The 19,588-nt window shown below is 46.1% G+C and overlaps 1 protein-coding gene across 7 annotated transcripts in view; it reads left to right on the top strand.

Moving 5' to 3' along the window:
- The window catches only part of sorcs2 (sortilin-related VPS10 domain containing receptor 2), an 840,628-nt gene that overhangs the window by 337,752 nt on the left and 483,288 nt on the right, over nucleotides 1-19,588 (top strand). For 6 of the 7 annotated variants that reach the window (XM_038792097.1, XM_038792096.1, XM_038792100.1 and 3 more), the window contains one exon: nucleotides 1,018-1,117. In XM_038792097.1, the coding sequence (XP_038648025.1) occupies nucleotides 1,018-1,117 (100 nt within the window). The remainder of the gene's footprint in view (nucleotides 1-1,017; nucleotides 1,118-19,588) is intronic. The other variant, XM_038792103.1, reaches the window with a different exon arrangement.

Genomic DNA, 19,588 nt, shown 5'->3' with positions numbered 1-19,588 from the left:
TGCAATGCCTACAGCTTGGCAACTCTGAGCAGCAGTTGCTCAAGTCACAAACACTGCAAATACGGTTGACTGCATTTCACAAACTCCCGCATGTTGCACTCACAGCACACCTGCCATGTTTATCAAACCGTATTTTTTTATTTGACTACTTTGCTAATTTAGTGATGAGTTAGCTAAAGTAATCACAAGTTACAGTCTTCTAGACTGGTAACGATTGAAGGACATACACCAGCTATTGGAGGTAAAATAAAAAGCAGCATCTCCTTTCTCCCTGGAATCGAATTGCCACTTGCATCAAATTCCCAGCTTAGTACTCAGCTTAAGCAGGACACTGTTCCAAGATCAATCTGAGCTTCTCCGCAAATGGAAACTTACTTTGTGCTTTTGGAGGATGTCACCATGGGGGAGTGTATGGGAAATAGGAGTGTGCAAGGATAGATCCTTGAGAAACACCAGAAGTAATGGTACCGAAGTAAGAAGAGAAACCACTGCAAATAATTAGAGAGATGTGAATGGAAAGAGGTGAGAGTAGACTCGCCCAGCCGGATGACGGTGGAGAGGCTTTGGAGGAGCTGCGTCAGAGGCTGCGGGCAGGTTGAGCATTTTTTCGCTTAAGACGCTGGTGCAACTTTGGGACACTCTGAAAGTCTTGGCGGCGGGCTCATTGAATACTTTTAAGATGAAGGTGGACAGATTCTTCTTGGGTAACTCAAGGTTATCGAGGGTAGGTGGGAATGTGGAATTTGAAACTCAAACTGATCAGCCACAATCTTATTGAATGACAATTTTATTGAAGAAGCTGAAGAGACAAAATGGCCTATTTCTGCTCCTAGTACTTATGCTCATTTGTTGATAATGCAATAGGTTTTGGCTGAACAATGATCAACAAAAGCCGTTCACTGAGTGTAAAACTCCCATTCCAGGCATTGCCTTTATTTATAAAAGTGGACAATTTACAGGCCCACATACAGTAATATCACAATTAATTACCCATTGCTTCTTATTCTTTGTTGACAGGTCATCAGATTATGGAACCAACTATGTAAAACTGAACCTGCAATCTGGCACCAGCAACATCATCACCAATTTCTACATTTGCCCGGCAAACAAAAAAAAGGTATGAGAGAATTAGAGTATGGAAATGGGGGCGGGGAGTGGGTGTTGCTCATTTTAAAGACCTTTTTCTTCCTTTAGTTTTTTTTTCCAAAGCAGCAATGTCTCCAACGCAAATTATCAGATGACCAGAGGAGGAGGCTTTTGGTTCTCGCTGTTAGATGTCACGGCTAATTAAGTGCTCTGCACAGTGCAACAGGAAAATGTATCACCAAAGAGCTAGTGACGTTACAAAAGCCAGGAACACTTTCAGCTTTGTAAAGATGTATATTTTTCCCTCAGCATTTTACTTGCTCATAGGTTGGCTTATTGCTACCCAGCTCAAATTTTGCATCCCGAGTATTTCCTTTCATTTTATAACCGTCCCAACACAGAAAATCAGGCTTGGTAAGAAACCTTATCAATGTTCTCATTTAAAAATTCATGAAATCAAGCTTGTAATGAGATCCCTTGTCAGGAGTTAAAGCCATCACTAATCCAGAAACTTTGACAGGCCTGCACCGGTTCCCATGGCTTGTTCCAGCTTGTACAATTCGTAGAAAAATGTTAATAAGATTCTTTGTGTGACCTTATTGAAAGAATTGATACCCCAGTGGCTGTAGGGAAGGGTTAAAATTCACTGTGAAATGACAGATATGTTCCTTGAGTTTTGAAGAGTTGGGCGTGATTTAACACCATTTTGTGCCCGCTATGAATCTGGTGTGACTTTTCATCTTTGAGGTCTTCAAGCCATCTTTAAATATTGTGCGTACCCACAACAGGGCTAACTATAGCTGCTGCCTGTCTTTGCTTCAAGAGCTTCAAAGAGACATTGCGGCAACATGCACCATGTCCTCACTGACGTGGCACCGTGTGGCGAGGAGGACAAGCACTCCTGGTGGCCGAGAAGGTCACGGTAACATTGACTGTTCATGCCACCGGTTCATTCCAGGGCTGAAGTGGGGACTTGTGCAGCATATCTCAAGCTGCAGCCCACAACTGCATCCGTGAAGTAACGGATGCCCTGTATGCCCGGGCAACTGACTGTATCAAATGTGAGCTGGACTAAATCCACCAAGATGCCCAGGCAGCAGGATTCTCTGCCATCGTCAGGATACCCAAGGTCTGGGGGGAAATAGATGGCACGGATGTTGTCTTGCATGCACCACAGCTTCAGGTAAGAGGAAGGGGTTCATTAACCCGTTCATTCTCAGGAAGGGGTTCCGTTCCCTGAATGTTCAACTCGTGTGTGACCACCGCCTCTGGAGCATGCACATGTGTGCATGTTTCTCAGGGAGTGTGCATGACAGCTATATCCTGGGACACTTGGAGTTTCCTGGCGTCTTCGATGAACCATCCTAGGCTGACGGGTTGACTCTTGTGGGATAAGGGACCGCTGAGGTCCTGGCTGATGACGACCGTGCAGAAGCCGCAGACACAATATAATGAGGCCAATGTTGCAACCCATGCTGTCATTGAGCGCTGCATTGGATTGCTCAAAATGCAGTTCCGATGCCTTGACCGTTCTGGTGGTGCACTGCAGTACCCTCCCCAGACTGTGTCTTGCTTTGACATGGTCTGCTGTCCCTCCACAACCTGGCACAGCAGCGGGACGACAGGCTGGCGGAGTTGGAGGAGGGACATGCGTCTCGCATGAGGAGGACGTGGACAGGAGGAGATGGAGGATGAGCCCGGGCAGGACTCTCAGGAGGAACCGAAGGATGGAGGACAGGTGACAGTGAGATTCCGGCATGCCCGGAGGACCTGGCATCACCAAATTCTCATAGGATGAGGCTTTGTCCAGCAGCTCACCCCCTTACACCCATTCCCCTCCCAGGGCCTATGTAACATCACCACAGGGCGATGGGCCTGTGTCGGCACTGTCAGCGGATCAATATATAAGGCAGGATCATGAAAACCTGCTGTGAGATTATTCCATTCACCCTAGCTACAGATAGTGCCCCCCCCCCCCCCCCCAATCCCATCCCACCCCCAAGTACACAATCGGTGATCCTCAATCCTCTTGATCGTACATGGTCTAATGCTAGATCTAGGTGTGTCCCCAAGATGCACATAAGAGTTATTATTATTATGTGGAGGCAGCCTGCTGCTTTTCGTGCCCTGTGGCCTTTGATGCCCTTGACAGGCATCCTCTGCTGGGCCTGGAGTTGGCTGGGGGCACCATCCAACTTACTGGTGTCACTGGCGTTGCCATGCTACCCTGTTCTGTCCGCTGCCTTTGAGTTGTGCCAGTGTCAGAGTGGGGGGATTCGGAAGAACTGGAGAACGCTGTCATCTTCTTCGTGGCAGGCCCTGGGTTGGCCTTCAGTGCTTCTTCCTCCTTGACAGTGTCCATGGGTTCTGGGGGGGCCCCATGGGATGGAGTGAACACTAGAGGCCTCTGCATCATCTGGCTCTGCCTGTTTTGGTGCCTCCCCATTGTCTGCACTATGGTGTCAATGCCCTCACCGATGGTCCTCAGTGACAGTGCCCTGGCAATGCCCATCTGCGTCTGGGACACGTCCCTCAGCGACTGGGACACGCTCTGGAGTATCTCCCAAAAACTGGGACATGATTTTGAGGCCCTCAGTCATGGTCGTCACAGACTGAACCATGCCTTGGACATCACCATTCAATAAGCGGAAGCCATGCTCTAGGATTTTGACCGCGATTGCCACCCTAGCAGTGTTGGCCTCGGTGTCACACATTGTGCTCTTAACCTTTTGGACTCCTCCAATCAGCTATGCACTCGCTGAAAGGTCGCTGACATCCCCTCCTGAATTTCACAGCTGTCTCCTAGCATCTCCATCAGCTTTGGGATAACCTTGTCCGGAGGCTCGGCATCTGACTGGGACTCAGCTGAGTCCTGGGAACAAGCAGACCTCCGACTGCTGACTGCTTGGATGTTTCTGCCTCCACCAGATGTGCATCAGCATCTGTGGTGCTCACCAGATTGTGCCCTAGCAGCCTAGCCATTAATGTCACCCACCAAGGTGTATGTCTCTTTGCTGGTGAAAGGTGGGGACGATAGCTGTGACGACTAGATGGTGAGCTCCAGGGAGCTCTCCTTTGAGGTGGTCTCATGGGTGGCAGTGGGTGACGTGATGACTCCAGATGACCCGGCCCCATCAGATGAAGATCCTGCAAGAGAATTGACATGTGGTCAGTGAGAGGGAAGGATTATTTTGTTTGATGTGAACAACTCACTTGAGACAGATTGTCTGGGTGAAGAGGCAGTGGATCCTCAACTCTGCGGCACAGGCAAACCTCGCTGGCGGTGACTGCTCTCTCCTCTGATTACCCCACCATCTCCAAGGCCTTGGCCGCTCAACAGCTGAAGTGCTAACCATTGTTCCACTGTGCTGCCCAAGACAGCCTGTAATGGCAAGAAACTTGTGGGGGCTCAGTTTCAACACTAAATGCTATTAAATACAGGCTGTAATTTTGCCAATGTGGCCATCGTGAAACACCTTGCCAATCGCGCCCAAAATGACACTTAGAAATGTTTCCGTTAAGTTGTGCCGTGTTTCTGAAGTGTTAACTGTGAAATGTAATATCAAGAGCAAAGAAAATACCAGCTCTGTCACTACTCGAGTTATTTTCTTTTAAACTCTGCGTATTTATTTTTAGTTCTTTACACTTCTTGACCGAACTTCGAGGTCTCAGTCTGAAAACCAAGAATATATGCATATTGAATATTTTAAAATTGCATTTGTCTATCAGCAGGACGCCATTTCAGAGCTTATCATTAATTCAAAAAAGGCATTGTGTTGACAAGGTGAACAGTACAAATTGTAGCTCTATTTCTCTGAAGGGATGTGACAGTGGAAGGGCACCATACCGACATGCCTACATCACTCTGGCAGACTGGTTCAAAATAATTAGTTGCAATGTACTTTTTGCCATTGTCCTATGGCAGCCTCTGTGGAATTGGTAACCCAAAGCTCTCAGTTTGCCTCTTGGAGCATATGATGCATATACAATGTTTTTATAACTGGCTTTTATGTATGTGCTGTCTTCTCTCACAAAGAAGAAAAGTAAATCCCCTAAATTCGGTGCCTTGTGAAACGTTATTAGTCTTATCTCTGTAGCTCTGGGCAGTGTTTAAAAGCGGTAGAAAGCTTACAATGTCTAGTCATGTTAAATAAGAAAGTTAAACATTGTTAAGGGTTGAGGGAGCTACTGGAGATATCTGAAAATGACATTATGTTTACAAGCATTCAATGGCATTACCATCACTGAATCCCCCACTATCAACATCCTGGGGATTATCATTGACCAGAAACTGAACTGGACAAGCCATATAAATACTGGGGTCACAAGAGCAGGTCAGAGGCTAGGAATCCTGCGGCAAGTAACTCACCCCCTGACTCCCCAAAGCTTGTCCACCACCTACAAAGCATGAGTCAGGAGTGTAATGGAAAACTCCCCACTTGCTTGGATAGTGCAGCTCCAATAACACTCAATAAGCTTGACACCATCCAGAACAAAGCAGCCTGCTTGATTGGCAGCCCTTCCACAAACATTCAATCCCTCCACCACCGACGCATAGTAGCAGCAGTTGTACCAGCTACAAGATGCACTGCAGGAACTCACCGAGGCTCCTTAGGCAGCAGCATCCAAACCCACGACCACTACCGTCTAGAAGGACAAGGGCAGCAGATACATGGGAACCCCACCAGCTGGAGGTTCACCTCCAAGTTACTCACCACCCTGACTTGGAAATATATTGTTGTTCCTTCACTAGCGCTGGGCCAAATCCTGCAACTCCCTCCCTTAATACTAGTTGGTGTACTTACACCACATGGCCTGCTGCGGTTCAGAAAGACAGCTCACCAGCACCTTCTCAAGGTCAATTAAGGATGGCTTAGCCAGCGAAGCCCACAGACCTTTAAACAATAACACCGGGAGAAAATATTTTATAATACATGAATAAAATGATTCCTCCTGATGACACTGCTCATGGGGTGAGGCAACAATTAGATTTACACTGGGTTACTTTAGTTTCTGATGTGGGCATCACAGAAGGGGTTAAATATTTTCTGAAAGTAGTAATTTTCCCATCATATACTACGAAACAAATGTTCCCTCAAGAACATTTTTGCCTGCAATGCATACACTACTGACAGAGCTGAAATCTTTTTAAGTGTTACCTCACCTGCTTATGTGATGGCAAAAATAAATGCCTTTGCATTGTTTTTGGATGCTTTCAAAATTGGATTACATTCAAGATATAAATGCCCATTGTCCACATTTCCTAGCTAGCTTCTTGAATCCCATTTCCTCTGTCTATACTTTGAGATTACATTGTGATTTGTTTTAATGATGTGATTATGTCAACTGCATCAGCAATATGTCTATTTTCAGATTTATTGAATATTTTCATCAGGCATAAAATGCAGAAAGCATACAAGTATTGGAATAAAACACACTTTGATTAATTGTGTGAGATTAATCTAAAAGCAGGCCAAATCTAACAAAATGCTTTTGTTTAACCCTATAATACCTGTATGTTTGAAGGGCATTGGAGTGACATATATCCTCTTTTGTTCTGTAACAGTGATTCTTGATTTACAATTAAAATTATTCCTCCACATCATGAAAATGTCACACAAGTATTTATTGCTGCTTGTTTTTTTTTTCCATTTTAGTTAAATCAGATTTTTAAAATGTGTTATTTTTCTGGTTTATGCCTGTTTGGATTTCCATTAATATGTAAATCGTTGAAACATCTTCGTATTTCAAATGTACTTAACTCTGTGAAGTTGAGCATTCCTGGTCAGAATAGAATTTCCATGTCAGTGGGTTTTCATTCATGCATGCGTCTGGGTAAGCTCAGTTCGTAAATTTACAATGCTGTAATTTTAGCACTGGCGAAGTTCATGTTCCTCTGGATGAAATGTATGAGGCAGTGCAAAAATGTAGGGGTGGGCCTTTAAAAATGGAGGATGGGACCCGAATGCAGAAGCCCCTATTTCCATTAAATCCCATTTTTGCAAGTGGGGGAAGTGGGTAGGGCTTGAATCTCACTGGAGGGAAGCCTAAAATCGTCAGCACCATTTGAACTTAGTGCTGAGTTCAAAAGACTCTATTCGGCTGTTGCAAGGGACTTATCCCATAGTAGGGCGGCATGGTAGCATAGTGGTTTGCACTGTTGCTTCACAGCGCCAGGGTCCCAGGTTTGATTCAAGCTTGGGTCATTGTCTGTGCAGAGTCTGCATGTTCTCCCCGTGTCTGCGTGGGATTTCCTTCGGGGGCCCTGGTTTCCTCCACAAGTCCCAAAAGATGTGCTAATAGGTAAATTGGCCATTCTGAATTCTCCCTCCGTGTATCCGAACAGACGGCAGAATGTGGCAACTAGGGGCTTTTCAAGGTAACTTCATTGCAATGTTAATGTAAGCCTAATTGTGACAATAATAAAGATTATTATGAAAGTCACAAATTGATGGAATAGTCATGAGCACCCTTGAAGAGCAGGTAAGGTCTGCTTGAATGTTCTGATCTGATGTTTTTTAAATGCTTAATTCTTAAGATATTAAAACAAAGGCCATAGTTGTCAGTTGGCATTAAGAAAAAGCTCTCTGCTGGATTGTTTACATTGACAGGCCCTCTGGTGTAAGAAAAACTTTGCATCTGTTCATGTAGTTTCAATTGGGTTTTTTGCTGACAATTCCCCAGCACTGTTATTACATCATTATGAATGCTTGGTGGTGTTTGAAAAGCTATAATTATATCAAAAGGGTTTATGAGTTCATAATTTAATTGACAGATATTAGATGCTTTTAAAGGATTGGCTGTCTTTGGCGTAGGATCTGAATAGGCGTTTGTTTGTTTTTATAGGAGATTAACTACTTGATGAAATTTTAAAACTTTGATTGACTTTCATGAAGTTTATTTGCCATTGAGTGTGTATACGTGACAGCTTTATTATATTAAAATATTTTTATTGTCTCTCCACATGGCCCTCGAGGCTCGCCCATGGTGGATCCTGGGCGAATGGCTCTGGGGGTGGCATGGGAGTAGGATAGGGCATGGGGTAGTTGGGGAGCATATGTTGGCATGGGGGCTATGAGGCACCATGCAATAATGACCTGATATTCTGTTTTCTTTGATGTTGATTTGAGGAATAATATTGGCCAGCACACTCGGGATAACCCCCCATTCTTCTTTGAAATAGTGTGCAGCCATCTGGAATGACCACTTACAGCTAGGGACAGAGAAACTCGCAAAGCCTAGCGGGCAAAATGGACAAACCAAGACTCAGGCGGGCTCAAAGCCTGAAAGTGTATATTTGCAACCAAGAAATCCAGACGGTATCGAAACTCCGACCAATTAGCATTTTGATGGGCCGATTAGCAGTTGATGGCCCATCTTCACCAAAGCAAAGGACTGGTACTCGACCAACTTATACAGTCCCAGACATTTTGGCGGCACTCCCTGTTCAAGGGAAACGCAAACAACAGGGTCAGTGACTGCTTGGGACACGGCCAGCCATCCAGATCCCCGCACACTTATTGGAATCGAACAGAGTGATCAGGGATCATCCAATTATTGGGGCCCAAACTGAAGGACCGCCCAAAAGAACGCGAAAATCCCCAAGTATAAGAAGAAGAGTTTGCCATAAGTTCGTCCTCTCTTGGACCTCACGACCATCTCCAATTGTAGCAACACTAGAAGCAAGTCCAAGTTCAATGCTCGCTACCAGATGGATAAGCCTAGCTGAGCAGCAGTTACTCCTTCGGACTCGATAGATCCAGAATCGAAAAGCGGCTAATGTTTCTCTGACCTAAGCCGGGTGCCTGAAGTTAAGTACAGGTTGTCTTAGTCGATAGGTGTAGTTAACTAGTAGTGTTTATGTTGCATGACTAATTGTGTGTAAATAAAGTACCCTTGACCTTGAGCTAACTAACTGGTGTTTGGCTCTTTGATCGATAGCCGGTTGAACCTTGTGGTGGTATCATCTGATACCTGGCGACTCTGAAGAAAGGAGGGCAAACTCACTGAGTGCCATAATTGGGACAGAGCCACAGAAAAGACAGAGTAAAAGAAAGCACAACAAGTGCCATGGAATCTTTTCATCTGCTAGGGCAGACTTGGTTTTAAGGTCTCATTTGGAAGATGGCGACTCCAGCAATGAAACGGTTTGTCTGTGATGCGCCAACGTGTCAGCTTTGATTCTTGTGCTCAACCCCTGGTGCGGGATTTTAACTCACAACCTTATGACTCAGAGTGCTACCAACTGAGGTATGGCTGACACCAAGGAGATCATTTATACACCACTCCCAGCAATCCAACTTAGATGTAGGTTATTTACACACTTCCTTTAAGTCGGGAAACCATGTCTATCTAGGAGTAAGAAATCAAAGGGGAAGTGACGTGTTATGAAGTAATAAAAGCTTCCATATTGCCACTGCCGCAGTTCACTTCTGGGAAGACAAAAGTTATGAAGGGTTGTTTGCGGGTGTGGCCTTCAGATAATTTGCAGGTTAGATCCAAAATCGGAAAGCCAACAACAGCATACTATGCCAGAGTTGTCTAACAGAGACCTCTAACTACAACAGCTGTGGTGATGCCGACACTGCTTTAACCACATACACTAATGGTAGTGAAGGATGCTTTTCACACAATGCAGGCAAATCTACTTGGTGTCTACATTTACTTCATAAACTTCTACCTCCATTCAGTAACTATGGAAGTAAAGCACCCACAACAATCATAAAACATGAAAGCTCTTCTTTTCAGTTTACTATTTCACCTTCAAACAGACAATAAGGTTAACATGAACACGAGTCACTGTGTGAATATGAGTATCATGATCATATGTCCTATGCTGGTATCTGTGGAATAGCTTTGCATTAATATGATGGCGTAAAATGGGTGATAGTGAATTGGCAGCTCATTTTATATCCCTCCTGGTCTTATTTCCGGTGTAATCATAAAGAGTTGTTGAAATAGGCTGCTGACTCATTCCCACTCGTTTCACACTATATCACAAAGTCAAACCCTCCCTCATACTCATTTTTTATTTCGTAGTCAGAAATGACATTAGCTGCATTTGGATTCCCAATTAACCAAATGTGTCTAATGGCTGATACATTGGCCAAACCATATTCCCCTTGGGTTCGCTGCAACTAGATTTACTAAACATTTTGAAACAAAATATTTCTATTGCCAAATTTCTCTAATAACTCTAATTGTTTAAATATAAATCCCCAGATATTTTTAAACCATCAGCTGCAAATCGTGCCATTAATAAAAATATTTTCAAAACAGATTCTCAAAAATATCTTGTTTTTAAAAAAATGAATTGTTTGTTGCTGATCACAGAGTGAAGATGGATAATTGCAAGGCGCACTGTGTATACTGTTAAGGGTTTGGAGGCACTGTGTTGGTTTTTAATTTGCCCAATCGATTTCAGTAGTGAAAGAGCATTTAAGCTGTGATGGTTCTCTGTGTTGTCATTAGCTGACAAACTGACATTGAAGATAAATGATTCTTGGAGTAATAATTCCCAGATTACTTGTACTGAGCTCCGCTGACTGCCAGCAAAGCTGCTATTGTTTGAATGTTCTCCGTTCGGATAAATAACCAGCTTTGAGCCATGGAACAAGCAGTGATTGTTTTCTGCACTGGGACTAATACACTGACAGGCTGAGCAGTGACAATAATTAATTGGCCAGAGCAGGCTCGATTGCACTGATTAAATACATTTTCCCAGAAGCCTTTACATTGTGGGCTAGTTACACTGTACCTGGCAACGCACACTGTATTTTGTGCGTGTGTGTCCTGTCTAGCTCTGGGACTTGAAAGCCTTGCTTAACGTGATGAATTACATGGGACTGTACATGTGCATGACAATGTTGGAAGTCTATGTTTATATGACAAAGGTTCAGCTTTCCGACAATGCAAGTTTCTGGAAAATTAATAGTAACTCATCAATTGCCAGGATCATTAAATATCATCAGAGGCGTGAAGTGATTCCCTAATTTCTTTTAAACATAGGAACGTGTAACAACTATGTTGAGATGAAAAATTAGCTCAGTTTAACCTTTTACCACTTGGAATAGCAGATGCAGCAGTTGTTACATCTCTCACTTCATGGCAAATTAGTATCTGGTTGATTTGGTGTTTCACACATAGGAACATGTAGATTCGACCATTCAACAGCTTGAACCTGTTCTGCCATTCAATTAGATCATGACTGATATGTATCATCTTGTACCTGTGTTTGCTTCTGTGGTGACTCGAGACATACCCTGGAGGCTTCCAATAGTAAACAGAGGGGTTTATTGATGAAAGGTAAAGGACTTAAATAACAGGCACAGAACACGGTACATCAGGCTTCACAATTCAGCTCCCTGGTCCATACTGCCCGGGGGTCCTGCTCCCTGCCCAAACTTCCCATTGCCTGAGGTTCGTGCGCTTCCGCACAATCGGGCCCAAGATGTTCACATGGTCCGTGGAGCCCACCCCTTTAAAGGGGCCATGCGACCACATCATTCCCCCCTTTAGTTCCTTCACACGCTACCTCAAAACTGTAAGGAAAAAAGTCGCAATGCTTAACAGGGACAACCAAGGAAAGAGAGTGCTTCAAAACGTCAATCGGTGTGGAGACCTCTGGGTTCTCCAGGACCTCTGAAGCCCAGCCACAGGTTTGGCACTCAAATGGTCCACAGTCAATGCCACCTCAGGAGGAACTACTTCAACGACAGGCAAACTAGCCTCACATCATTGTTACACAACGCTCACCCAGGACAGACAAAGATTTTTGTTTAAATTTACTCCAAATTTAAACAAAAATCTTTGTCTGTCCTGGGTGAGCGCTGTATAACAATGATTTTGGGTAGGGCAGGCGAATTAATGCATCCGCGTTAGGAATTTGCATCCCAGGCCAGTGCTGAAAAGCATAGTTGGAAACTGCCATCAGTAGGGACTCAACAAGGCTTTGGGCTGTATGGTTTATCTTCCCTTAACAGGCCCAGTATTACCTTGTGGTCAATCACTATGTCGAATCATTGACTCGATTCTGGCCCCGGGTCATCCAGTTCGGTGGAGTTTTTTTTATTTTCTGAATTTAGAGTTACAAATTTGTTTTCCAATTAAGGGGCACTTTAGCATGGTCAATTCACCTGCCCGGCACATCGTTTTGGGTTGTTGGAGTGAGATCCATTCAGACACGGGGTGAATGTGCAAACTCTACACAGACAGTGACCTAATTGGGGTCGAACCCGGCACCATGAGACGACAGTGCTAACCACTGTGCCACCGTGCTGTTCTTGTCTGTGTGGAGTTTGCACATTCTCCCTGTGTCTGTATGGGTCTCACCCCAAAACCAAAAGATGTGCAGGATAGGAGGATTGGTCACACTAAATTGCCCCTTAATTGGGAAAAACAGAATTGGCCACTTTAAATTTATAAATAAATAAATTAAAATAAGAGCTGTCTTATTCAATTGGGTGGAACAGTGGTTAGCACTGCTGCCTCACAGCGCCAGGGACCTGAGTTCAATTCCTACCTTGGGTGTCTGTGTGGAGTTTGCACATTCTCCCCGTGTCTGTGTGGGTTTCCGCCGGATGCTCTGGTTTCCTCCAACAGCCCATGTAGGGTTATGGGGATAGGGCTGTGGAGTGGCTTAGGTAGGGTGCTCTTTCAGAGGGTGGGTGCAGAGTTGGTGGACCGCATGGCCTCCTTCTGCACTGTAGGTATTCTATGATTCTCTGTTCAATGTCTGGCATTGAACTGATGCATTACATGCTCTTTTTCAGAGCTCTTCTCCACTATGTTCAGTGGATCTGTAGACTGCTGTAGACTGCTGCTGCTGTTTTTTGCATTGGTGCGCTTTGCCTTTGTTGCAACATGCCTGAATTGGCCCAAGCTAATCTGGCCCGAGAAGGCCTGTCTGTGGATTATACCATCTCAGCATTCTTCTGTAGTCTGCCCCATCGAACTGCTCATCTGTAGCAGTGCTCATCGGGTAGCACGGTAGCTTCACAGCGCCAGAGGTCCAGGTTTGATTCCTGGCTTGGGTTACTGTCTGTGCGGAGTCTGCACGTTCACCCCGTGTCTGCGTGGGTTTCCTCCGGGTGCTCTGGTTTCCTCTCACAAGTCCCGAAAGACATGCTGTTAGGTGAATTGGACGTTCTGAATTCTCCCTCCGTGTACCTGAGCAGGCGCCGAAATGTGGCGACTATGGGCTTTTCACAGTAACTTCATTGCCGTGTTAATGTAAGCCTACTTGTGACATTAGCACCCTGAGATAGGCACATGGACAGTACCAACACCTCTCTTTAAGTCCCTCATTTTCTTAGCTTGACCGACTGTTTCTTTCACCATGTCCAATATGCCAAGCCCTTCACTCTTCCTAGTCCCTCCCCCCCACCGCATCCTCTGTGCTTCCCCGGATCCCTCTGTCAGTTCTCCATTCCCAAGCCCACTCCACAAATCCCTTACCCTGCCACTGACTTGAACTGCACATCTAGACAATTTTTTAGCAGATTTAAAATAATAAATATTACTCCTCTATTACAGAGAAAGCTATGGGGCTTCATTATTCTTTCCTGTTATGCCACGTCTGATCCATTTTTGATAAATTAGGCAAATCAGGTTTTATGCAAACAACCCTATGTTTGCATTGCACAATACGCACATTTAAAAGGGCAGTAATGATATTAGCATCATCCGACTTTCCACGATTGTAACTATTTCTTGCTAATTGGCTGTGTGGAATTTAAAGGGAGTTCTGTTTAATATGGGATTATGCTGAAACCCATCAGAAGGTTGCAACCATGAGGGTGGTATTTAAGAGAGTCAGAGCTATGACATTGTAGCCATATCTTTAACATACACCCTCTGCATTAGCAGCTTCACACTGAGACACATTTAAGAAAAACACCCCACTATTTCATTCCTGCCTATACTAAGGAAACTTGTTGCAAAACCCTTGCGGGCAGCAGGCCATTTCAGGTCCCTTTTCACTCCCATACAAAGTTGCATTTTAATAAATGAGCTGTTTAATTCTTAATTGGCTTTTTACATAAGCCTGAAGCAAGCATTGATTGATCCCATGTTGTCGGAAAGATACTGATAACTAAATGGTTCAATTGCCCAGACTCTGCAGAATAAAAACCAGGACATCCCTGAAAACGTCCATTTAATGGACTCCAGAGATATTGATAAATTCACATTGAAACGGAAAGCAGTAATTTAGGGGAGGAAATTGATGGACTATTTATTTCTATAAGTACTTCCAGAAGTATTTCTAAAAATTTAGATTTTACAGAGAAATTCAAACTTCAACAATTCCACAATGACTAATATCTGAACAAGAAATAAAATACTGCAGATGCTGGAAACACGAAACAAAGATAGAAAATGTTGGAAACATTCAGATGCTCAGACAACACCGTGGCGAGAAAAGATAAGGGCCAAGCTTCTCCGTTTGAGAGTCTTAAGTGCTCCGGCCAGAGGAGAATCGGGACTCGTCTCCACTGGCACTAGGAGCGGTCCCAACATGCCATTCCATGGCACTTGGAAGTTTCTTCTTGCGAATCGGGTTTTCTGTGCTATTCCATGTAAAACTGGAATCCGCAACTGAGAAGGACGGGACCTAATTTCTTGTACAGGTTCCACTCCCTTGGGATTGGAGCAGCATTTATGTAGGACACTCCCATCTCCATTAGCTGCCCCCTATCCCCCCACCCTGGACCGCAGGAAGGGACCACCACACCCTAATCATTGGAAAGGCCCCCCCAGCGCCCTCATTAGCCCTGCCCATTCAGCCCCTGCACCTGCCCAGACCCTCTCTCATTTCCCCCTTCAGGCACGCCCTTTGGCAGTGCCAACCTGGCACCTTGCAGTCTGAGGGGTGGCAAGGTGGTAGGTACCCTACAAACATTTGCTGTCAGGGTTCCAAGGGTGGCCCTTCATGGGCGGTGGGGGTCGGAGGGCGGGGGGGGGGGGGGGGGGGGGAGGGGGCTTGTGATGGGCTGGAGGGGCTCAGGTCATGTGTCTTGTCTGGAATGGAGCTCCAATGGCTGCTCTTCCCATCTGCAGCCTTTAGACCTCATTAAACAGTCACTCAGTATGTAAGGGTTAAACTTTTTCGATAATAAAGTGAAAATGTGCTCTTCTACACCCCTAAAACTTCTTTTAAAAACTGTCAGTGTGCCAAGTTTAAAGGTCTGTGAGATGAAGGTGAAAGTTGTGCCTTTAAAGTGGTGGAAAAATTGAAGTGGTTTACACACAGTCAGTTTCATTGTCTTTTTAAAAATTTTTTCGAGTGCCCAATTCATTTTTTCCAATTAAAGGGCAATTTAGCGTGGCCAATCCACCTACCCTGCACATCTTTTTGGGTTGTGGGGTCGAAACCCACGCAAACACGGAGAGAATGTGCTAACTCCACACGGACAGTGACCCAGAGCCGGGATCGAACCTGGGACCTCGGCGCCGTGAGGCAGCAGGGCCAACCCACTGCGCAACCCTGCTGCCCGCGTTTCATTGTCTTTTGAAGTATTTTTTTTTTTAAATAATTTTTATTGAAGAAATTTTTCAAAATACAAACATTTTAATCCCCCCTACATTTACATTTAAATTATAACAAAACAAAGTCAAACCCCCCTACTTAACAAAAAAAAGAGAAAAGTCCCCCCCCCCCCTACTCGCGCGTCCCCCCCCCCCCCCCCCCCCCCCGCCGGCGAACCGACAGTCAGACCAACTTATCATTTCTAGCAGCGTCCTCGGGCAGGCCTTGCCCGTGCCACCACCGCTACCGTACTTCCTTCGTCTTTGTCCCCCCTCCCCCCCCCCCCCCCTCCCCCCCCCCCCCTCCCTCCCGCCCTCCCCTCCCCTCCCGGGTTGCTGCTGTCACGGCCTCAGTTTCTATCTCTGATCCAAGAGGTCTAGGAAGGGTTGCCATCGCCTGAAAAACCCCTGCACCGACCCTCTCAGGGCGAATTTGATCCTTTCCAATTGGATGAAGTTTGCCATGTCGTTTAACCAGGTGTTAACACTCGGAGGCCTTTCGTCCCTCCACTGAATCAAGATCCTCCTCCGAGCCACCAAGGACGCAAAGGCTAATATTCCAGCCTCCCTCGCCTCCTGTACCCCCGGTTCCACCCCAACCCCGAAGATCGCAAGTCCCCATCCTGGCTTGACCCTGGACCCCACCACTCTCGACACCGTCCCTGCCACCCCCTTCCAGAACTCCTCCAGTGCCGGACATGCCCAAAACATATGTGCATGATTCGCAGGGCTTCCCGAACATCTAATACACCTGTCTTCACCCCCGAAAAGCCGACTCATCCTTGTCCCCGTCATGTGGGCTCTATGCAGTACCTTAAATTGAATGAGACTTAGTCTCGCACATGACGACGACGAGTTGACCCTCTCCAGGGCGTCTGCCCATGTCCCGTCCTCTATCTGTTCCCCAGCTCTAACTCCCACTTATCTTTCAGCTCCACTACTGGTACCTCCTCCACCTCCTGCATAATCTTATAGATGTCCGAGATCTTCCCCTCCCCGACCCAGACCCCTGATAGCACCCTATCACTCACCCCCCTGTCGGGGAGCGCGGGGAACCCCTCTACCTGTCGTCTGGCAAATGCCTTCACTTGGAGGTACCTGAACGTGTTCCCCGGGGGAGCCCAAATTTCTCCTCCAGCTCTCCCAGGCTCGCAAACCTCCCCTCTATAAACAAGTCCCTCAGTTGTCTAATACCCGCCCTCTGCCAGCTCTGGAATCCCCCTCCTGTGTTTCCCGGCGCAAATCTGTGGTTCCCTCTTAGTGGTGCCCCTATCAGACCTCCCACTTCCCCCCTGTGTCGCCTCCACTGCCCCCAGATCTTGAGGGTGGCCGCCACCACCGGGCTCGTGGTATACCTCGTGGGAGGGAGCGGCCATGGTGCCGTTACCAGTGCCCCTAAGCTTATGTTGCCGCAGGACGCCCTCTCCATGCGCTTCCAGGCTGCCCCCTCCCCTTCCATCATCCACTTTCGTACCATCGATGTATTTGCCGCCCAGCAATATCCTGAAAGGTTGGGTAACGCCAGCCCTCCACTATCCCTACTCCGCTCCAAAAAGACCCTTCTAACTCTCGGGGTGCCATGTGCCCACACATACCCCATGATACTACTCGTTACCTTCTTGAAAAAGGCCCTGGGGAGGAAGATGGGCAGACACTGGAACAAAAACAAGAACCTCGGGAGGACCGTCATTTTAACTGACTGCACCCTCCCTGCCAGCGACAGCGGCACCATGTCCCACCTCTTAAACTCCTCCTCCATCTGTTCCACCAGTCTGGAAAAGTTCAACTTGTGGAGGGTCCCCCCAGTTCTTTGCCACCTGCACCCCCAAATACCTAAAACTTTTAACTGCTCTTTTGAAGGGGAGCCTCCCAATTCCCTCCCCTTGGTCTCCCGGGTGTATTACAAAGACCTCACTTTTCCCCAGATTTAATTTATACCCCGAAAAGTCCCCGAACTCCGCTAGTATCCCCATTACCTCCGGCATTCCCCCCTCCGGGTCTGCCACATACAACAACAAATCATCCGCATAGAGCGAGACCCGATGTTCCTCCCCTCCCCTTGTCAGTCCTCTCCACCCCCCTGAACCCCTCAGTGCCATCGCCAACGGCTCAATCGCTAATGCAAAGAGTAAGGGGGATAGGGGACATCCCTGCCTAGTACCTCGATGGAGCCCAAAATATTCTGACCTCCTCCCGTTTGTTACCACACTTGCCATCGGAGCTGAATAGAGCAGTTTTACCCACTTGATAAATCCCTCCCCAAACCCAAACCTTTCCAACGTCTCCCACAAGTATTCCCACTCCACCCTGTCAAATGCCTTCTCCGCGTCCAACGTCTTTTGAAGTATTGAAAGCATAATATGGCTAGGAGGCTGAATGTTTTGAACTGGATTGTTTGCATCGAAATTCACACTCCATTGCCTGCTAAAAGCACCACGATTGACTGTATTCTGGAACTTCAAAACAATGAATCAGATTGTTTATTTTTATAACTCTGCAGAGATCCATTAGATCAGGGTAGCAGCTGTTTCTCTAACTAACTGTATTTTTTTATGAGTCTGCCTCTTTGTTTTCAAGGAAAGAACAGCTGTGGTGGCTGTCCCTTCACTTTCTATGAAGCATTTCAGAGCAAAGAGGCAGACTTAGAAATTGCTATTTGCATGGTCCCCTCGTGTCAGGGTGGAAAACCCGCTTGGGCCATTGGGAAACCTGCTCAGGCTGGCAGCGAGGCAGTGGAGTATTGCAGCGGGTCTGGCGCCTGGCACCAATCCTGTTTTCGGATGATCTGCCATTCTCCATTCGTTCAGGAATCCCGATCCTGGCGTCAGACAATGGAGAATCCACCCTCAGATATTTCCATAAGACCATAAGACCATAAGACATAGGAGTGGAAGTAAGGCCATTCGGCCCATCGAGTCCACTCCGCCATTCAATCATGGCTGATGGGCATTTCAATTCCACCTACCAGCATTCTCCCCGTAGCCCTTTATTCCTCGCGACATCAAGAATTTATCTATCTCTGCCTTGAAGCCATTTAGCGTCCCGGCCTCCACTGCACTCCGCGGCAATGAATTCCACAGGCCCACCACTCTCTGGCTGAAGAAATGTCTCCGCATTTCTGTTCTGAATTTACCCCCTCTAACTCTAAGGCTGTGCCCACGGGTCCTCGTCTCCTCGCCTAACGGAAACAGTTTCTTTGCGTCCACCCTTTCTAAGCCATGTATTATCTTGTAAGTTTCTATTAGATCTCCCCTTAACCTTCTAAACTCCAATGAATACAATCCCAGGATCCTCAGCCGTTTATCATATGTCAGTGAATTCCTTGCTCAAACACCTACTTGTTCAATTCAAGGACCTTCCCTGACCTGCTGAGTGCTTCCAGCATTTTCTGTGAATAACGTCTCGATCCATTTTTTTGTTCCTGAGTTCTTGACTCAGTAGCACAATGCTGGTAAATGAATTTAAAGTTTTAATTCCTTCACAGTAATGTGTATAAAGCTCTTGTATCTTTTGATGGATCCTGACATTGCTGTTCCAGATTAAATCAATTGATTAATCACTGTTGTCCTTGGGGTCTTAGACGTAAGATAAAGCCAGGCACTTGCATTTTGTGTGACACTGATGAGGTACAAGATAAAGCTTGTGGAAAAACCTGCCGATTTTGGATTTTTTTTGACCATGTGGGGTTTTTCTTCTAGTGGAAGAGTCTGTGTGCACGACAAGCAGAGAAGATGTTTGACACACACACAGGCTTTTTTTCACTATGATTAGTTCCTTGGTCTCCATGCTGCAGGCACTATTCCTCATCAAAGAGGGTGCACAGGTGGCCTAAACTCCAGGGCTGTTCTATAAGTGTTCATTAGAGTGTGCGTGAGAATGGCCTAATTTTACTTTGCTCCTTCTGAATAGTGCCTTTCCTCTGCTTGCCATTTATTCCTGATCCTTAAAAGCTGACAACTTGAGTTTTGAGTTTGTG

This window comes from Scyliorhinus canicula, chromosome 3 (assembly GCF_902713615.1).
Source record: "Scyliorhinus canicula chromosome 3, sScyCan1.1, whole genome shotgun sequence".
NCBI classification, from domain to species: Eukaryota; Metazoa; Chordata; class Chondrichthyes; order Carcharhiniformes; family Scyliorhinidae; genus Scyliorhinus; species Scyliorhinus canicula.
This window is presented reverse-complemented; position numbering and strand designations above follow the sequence as displayed.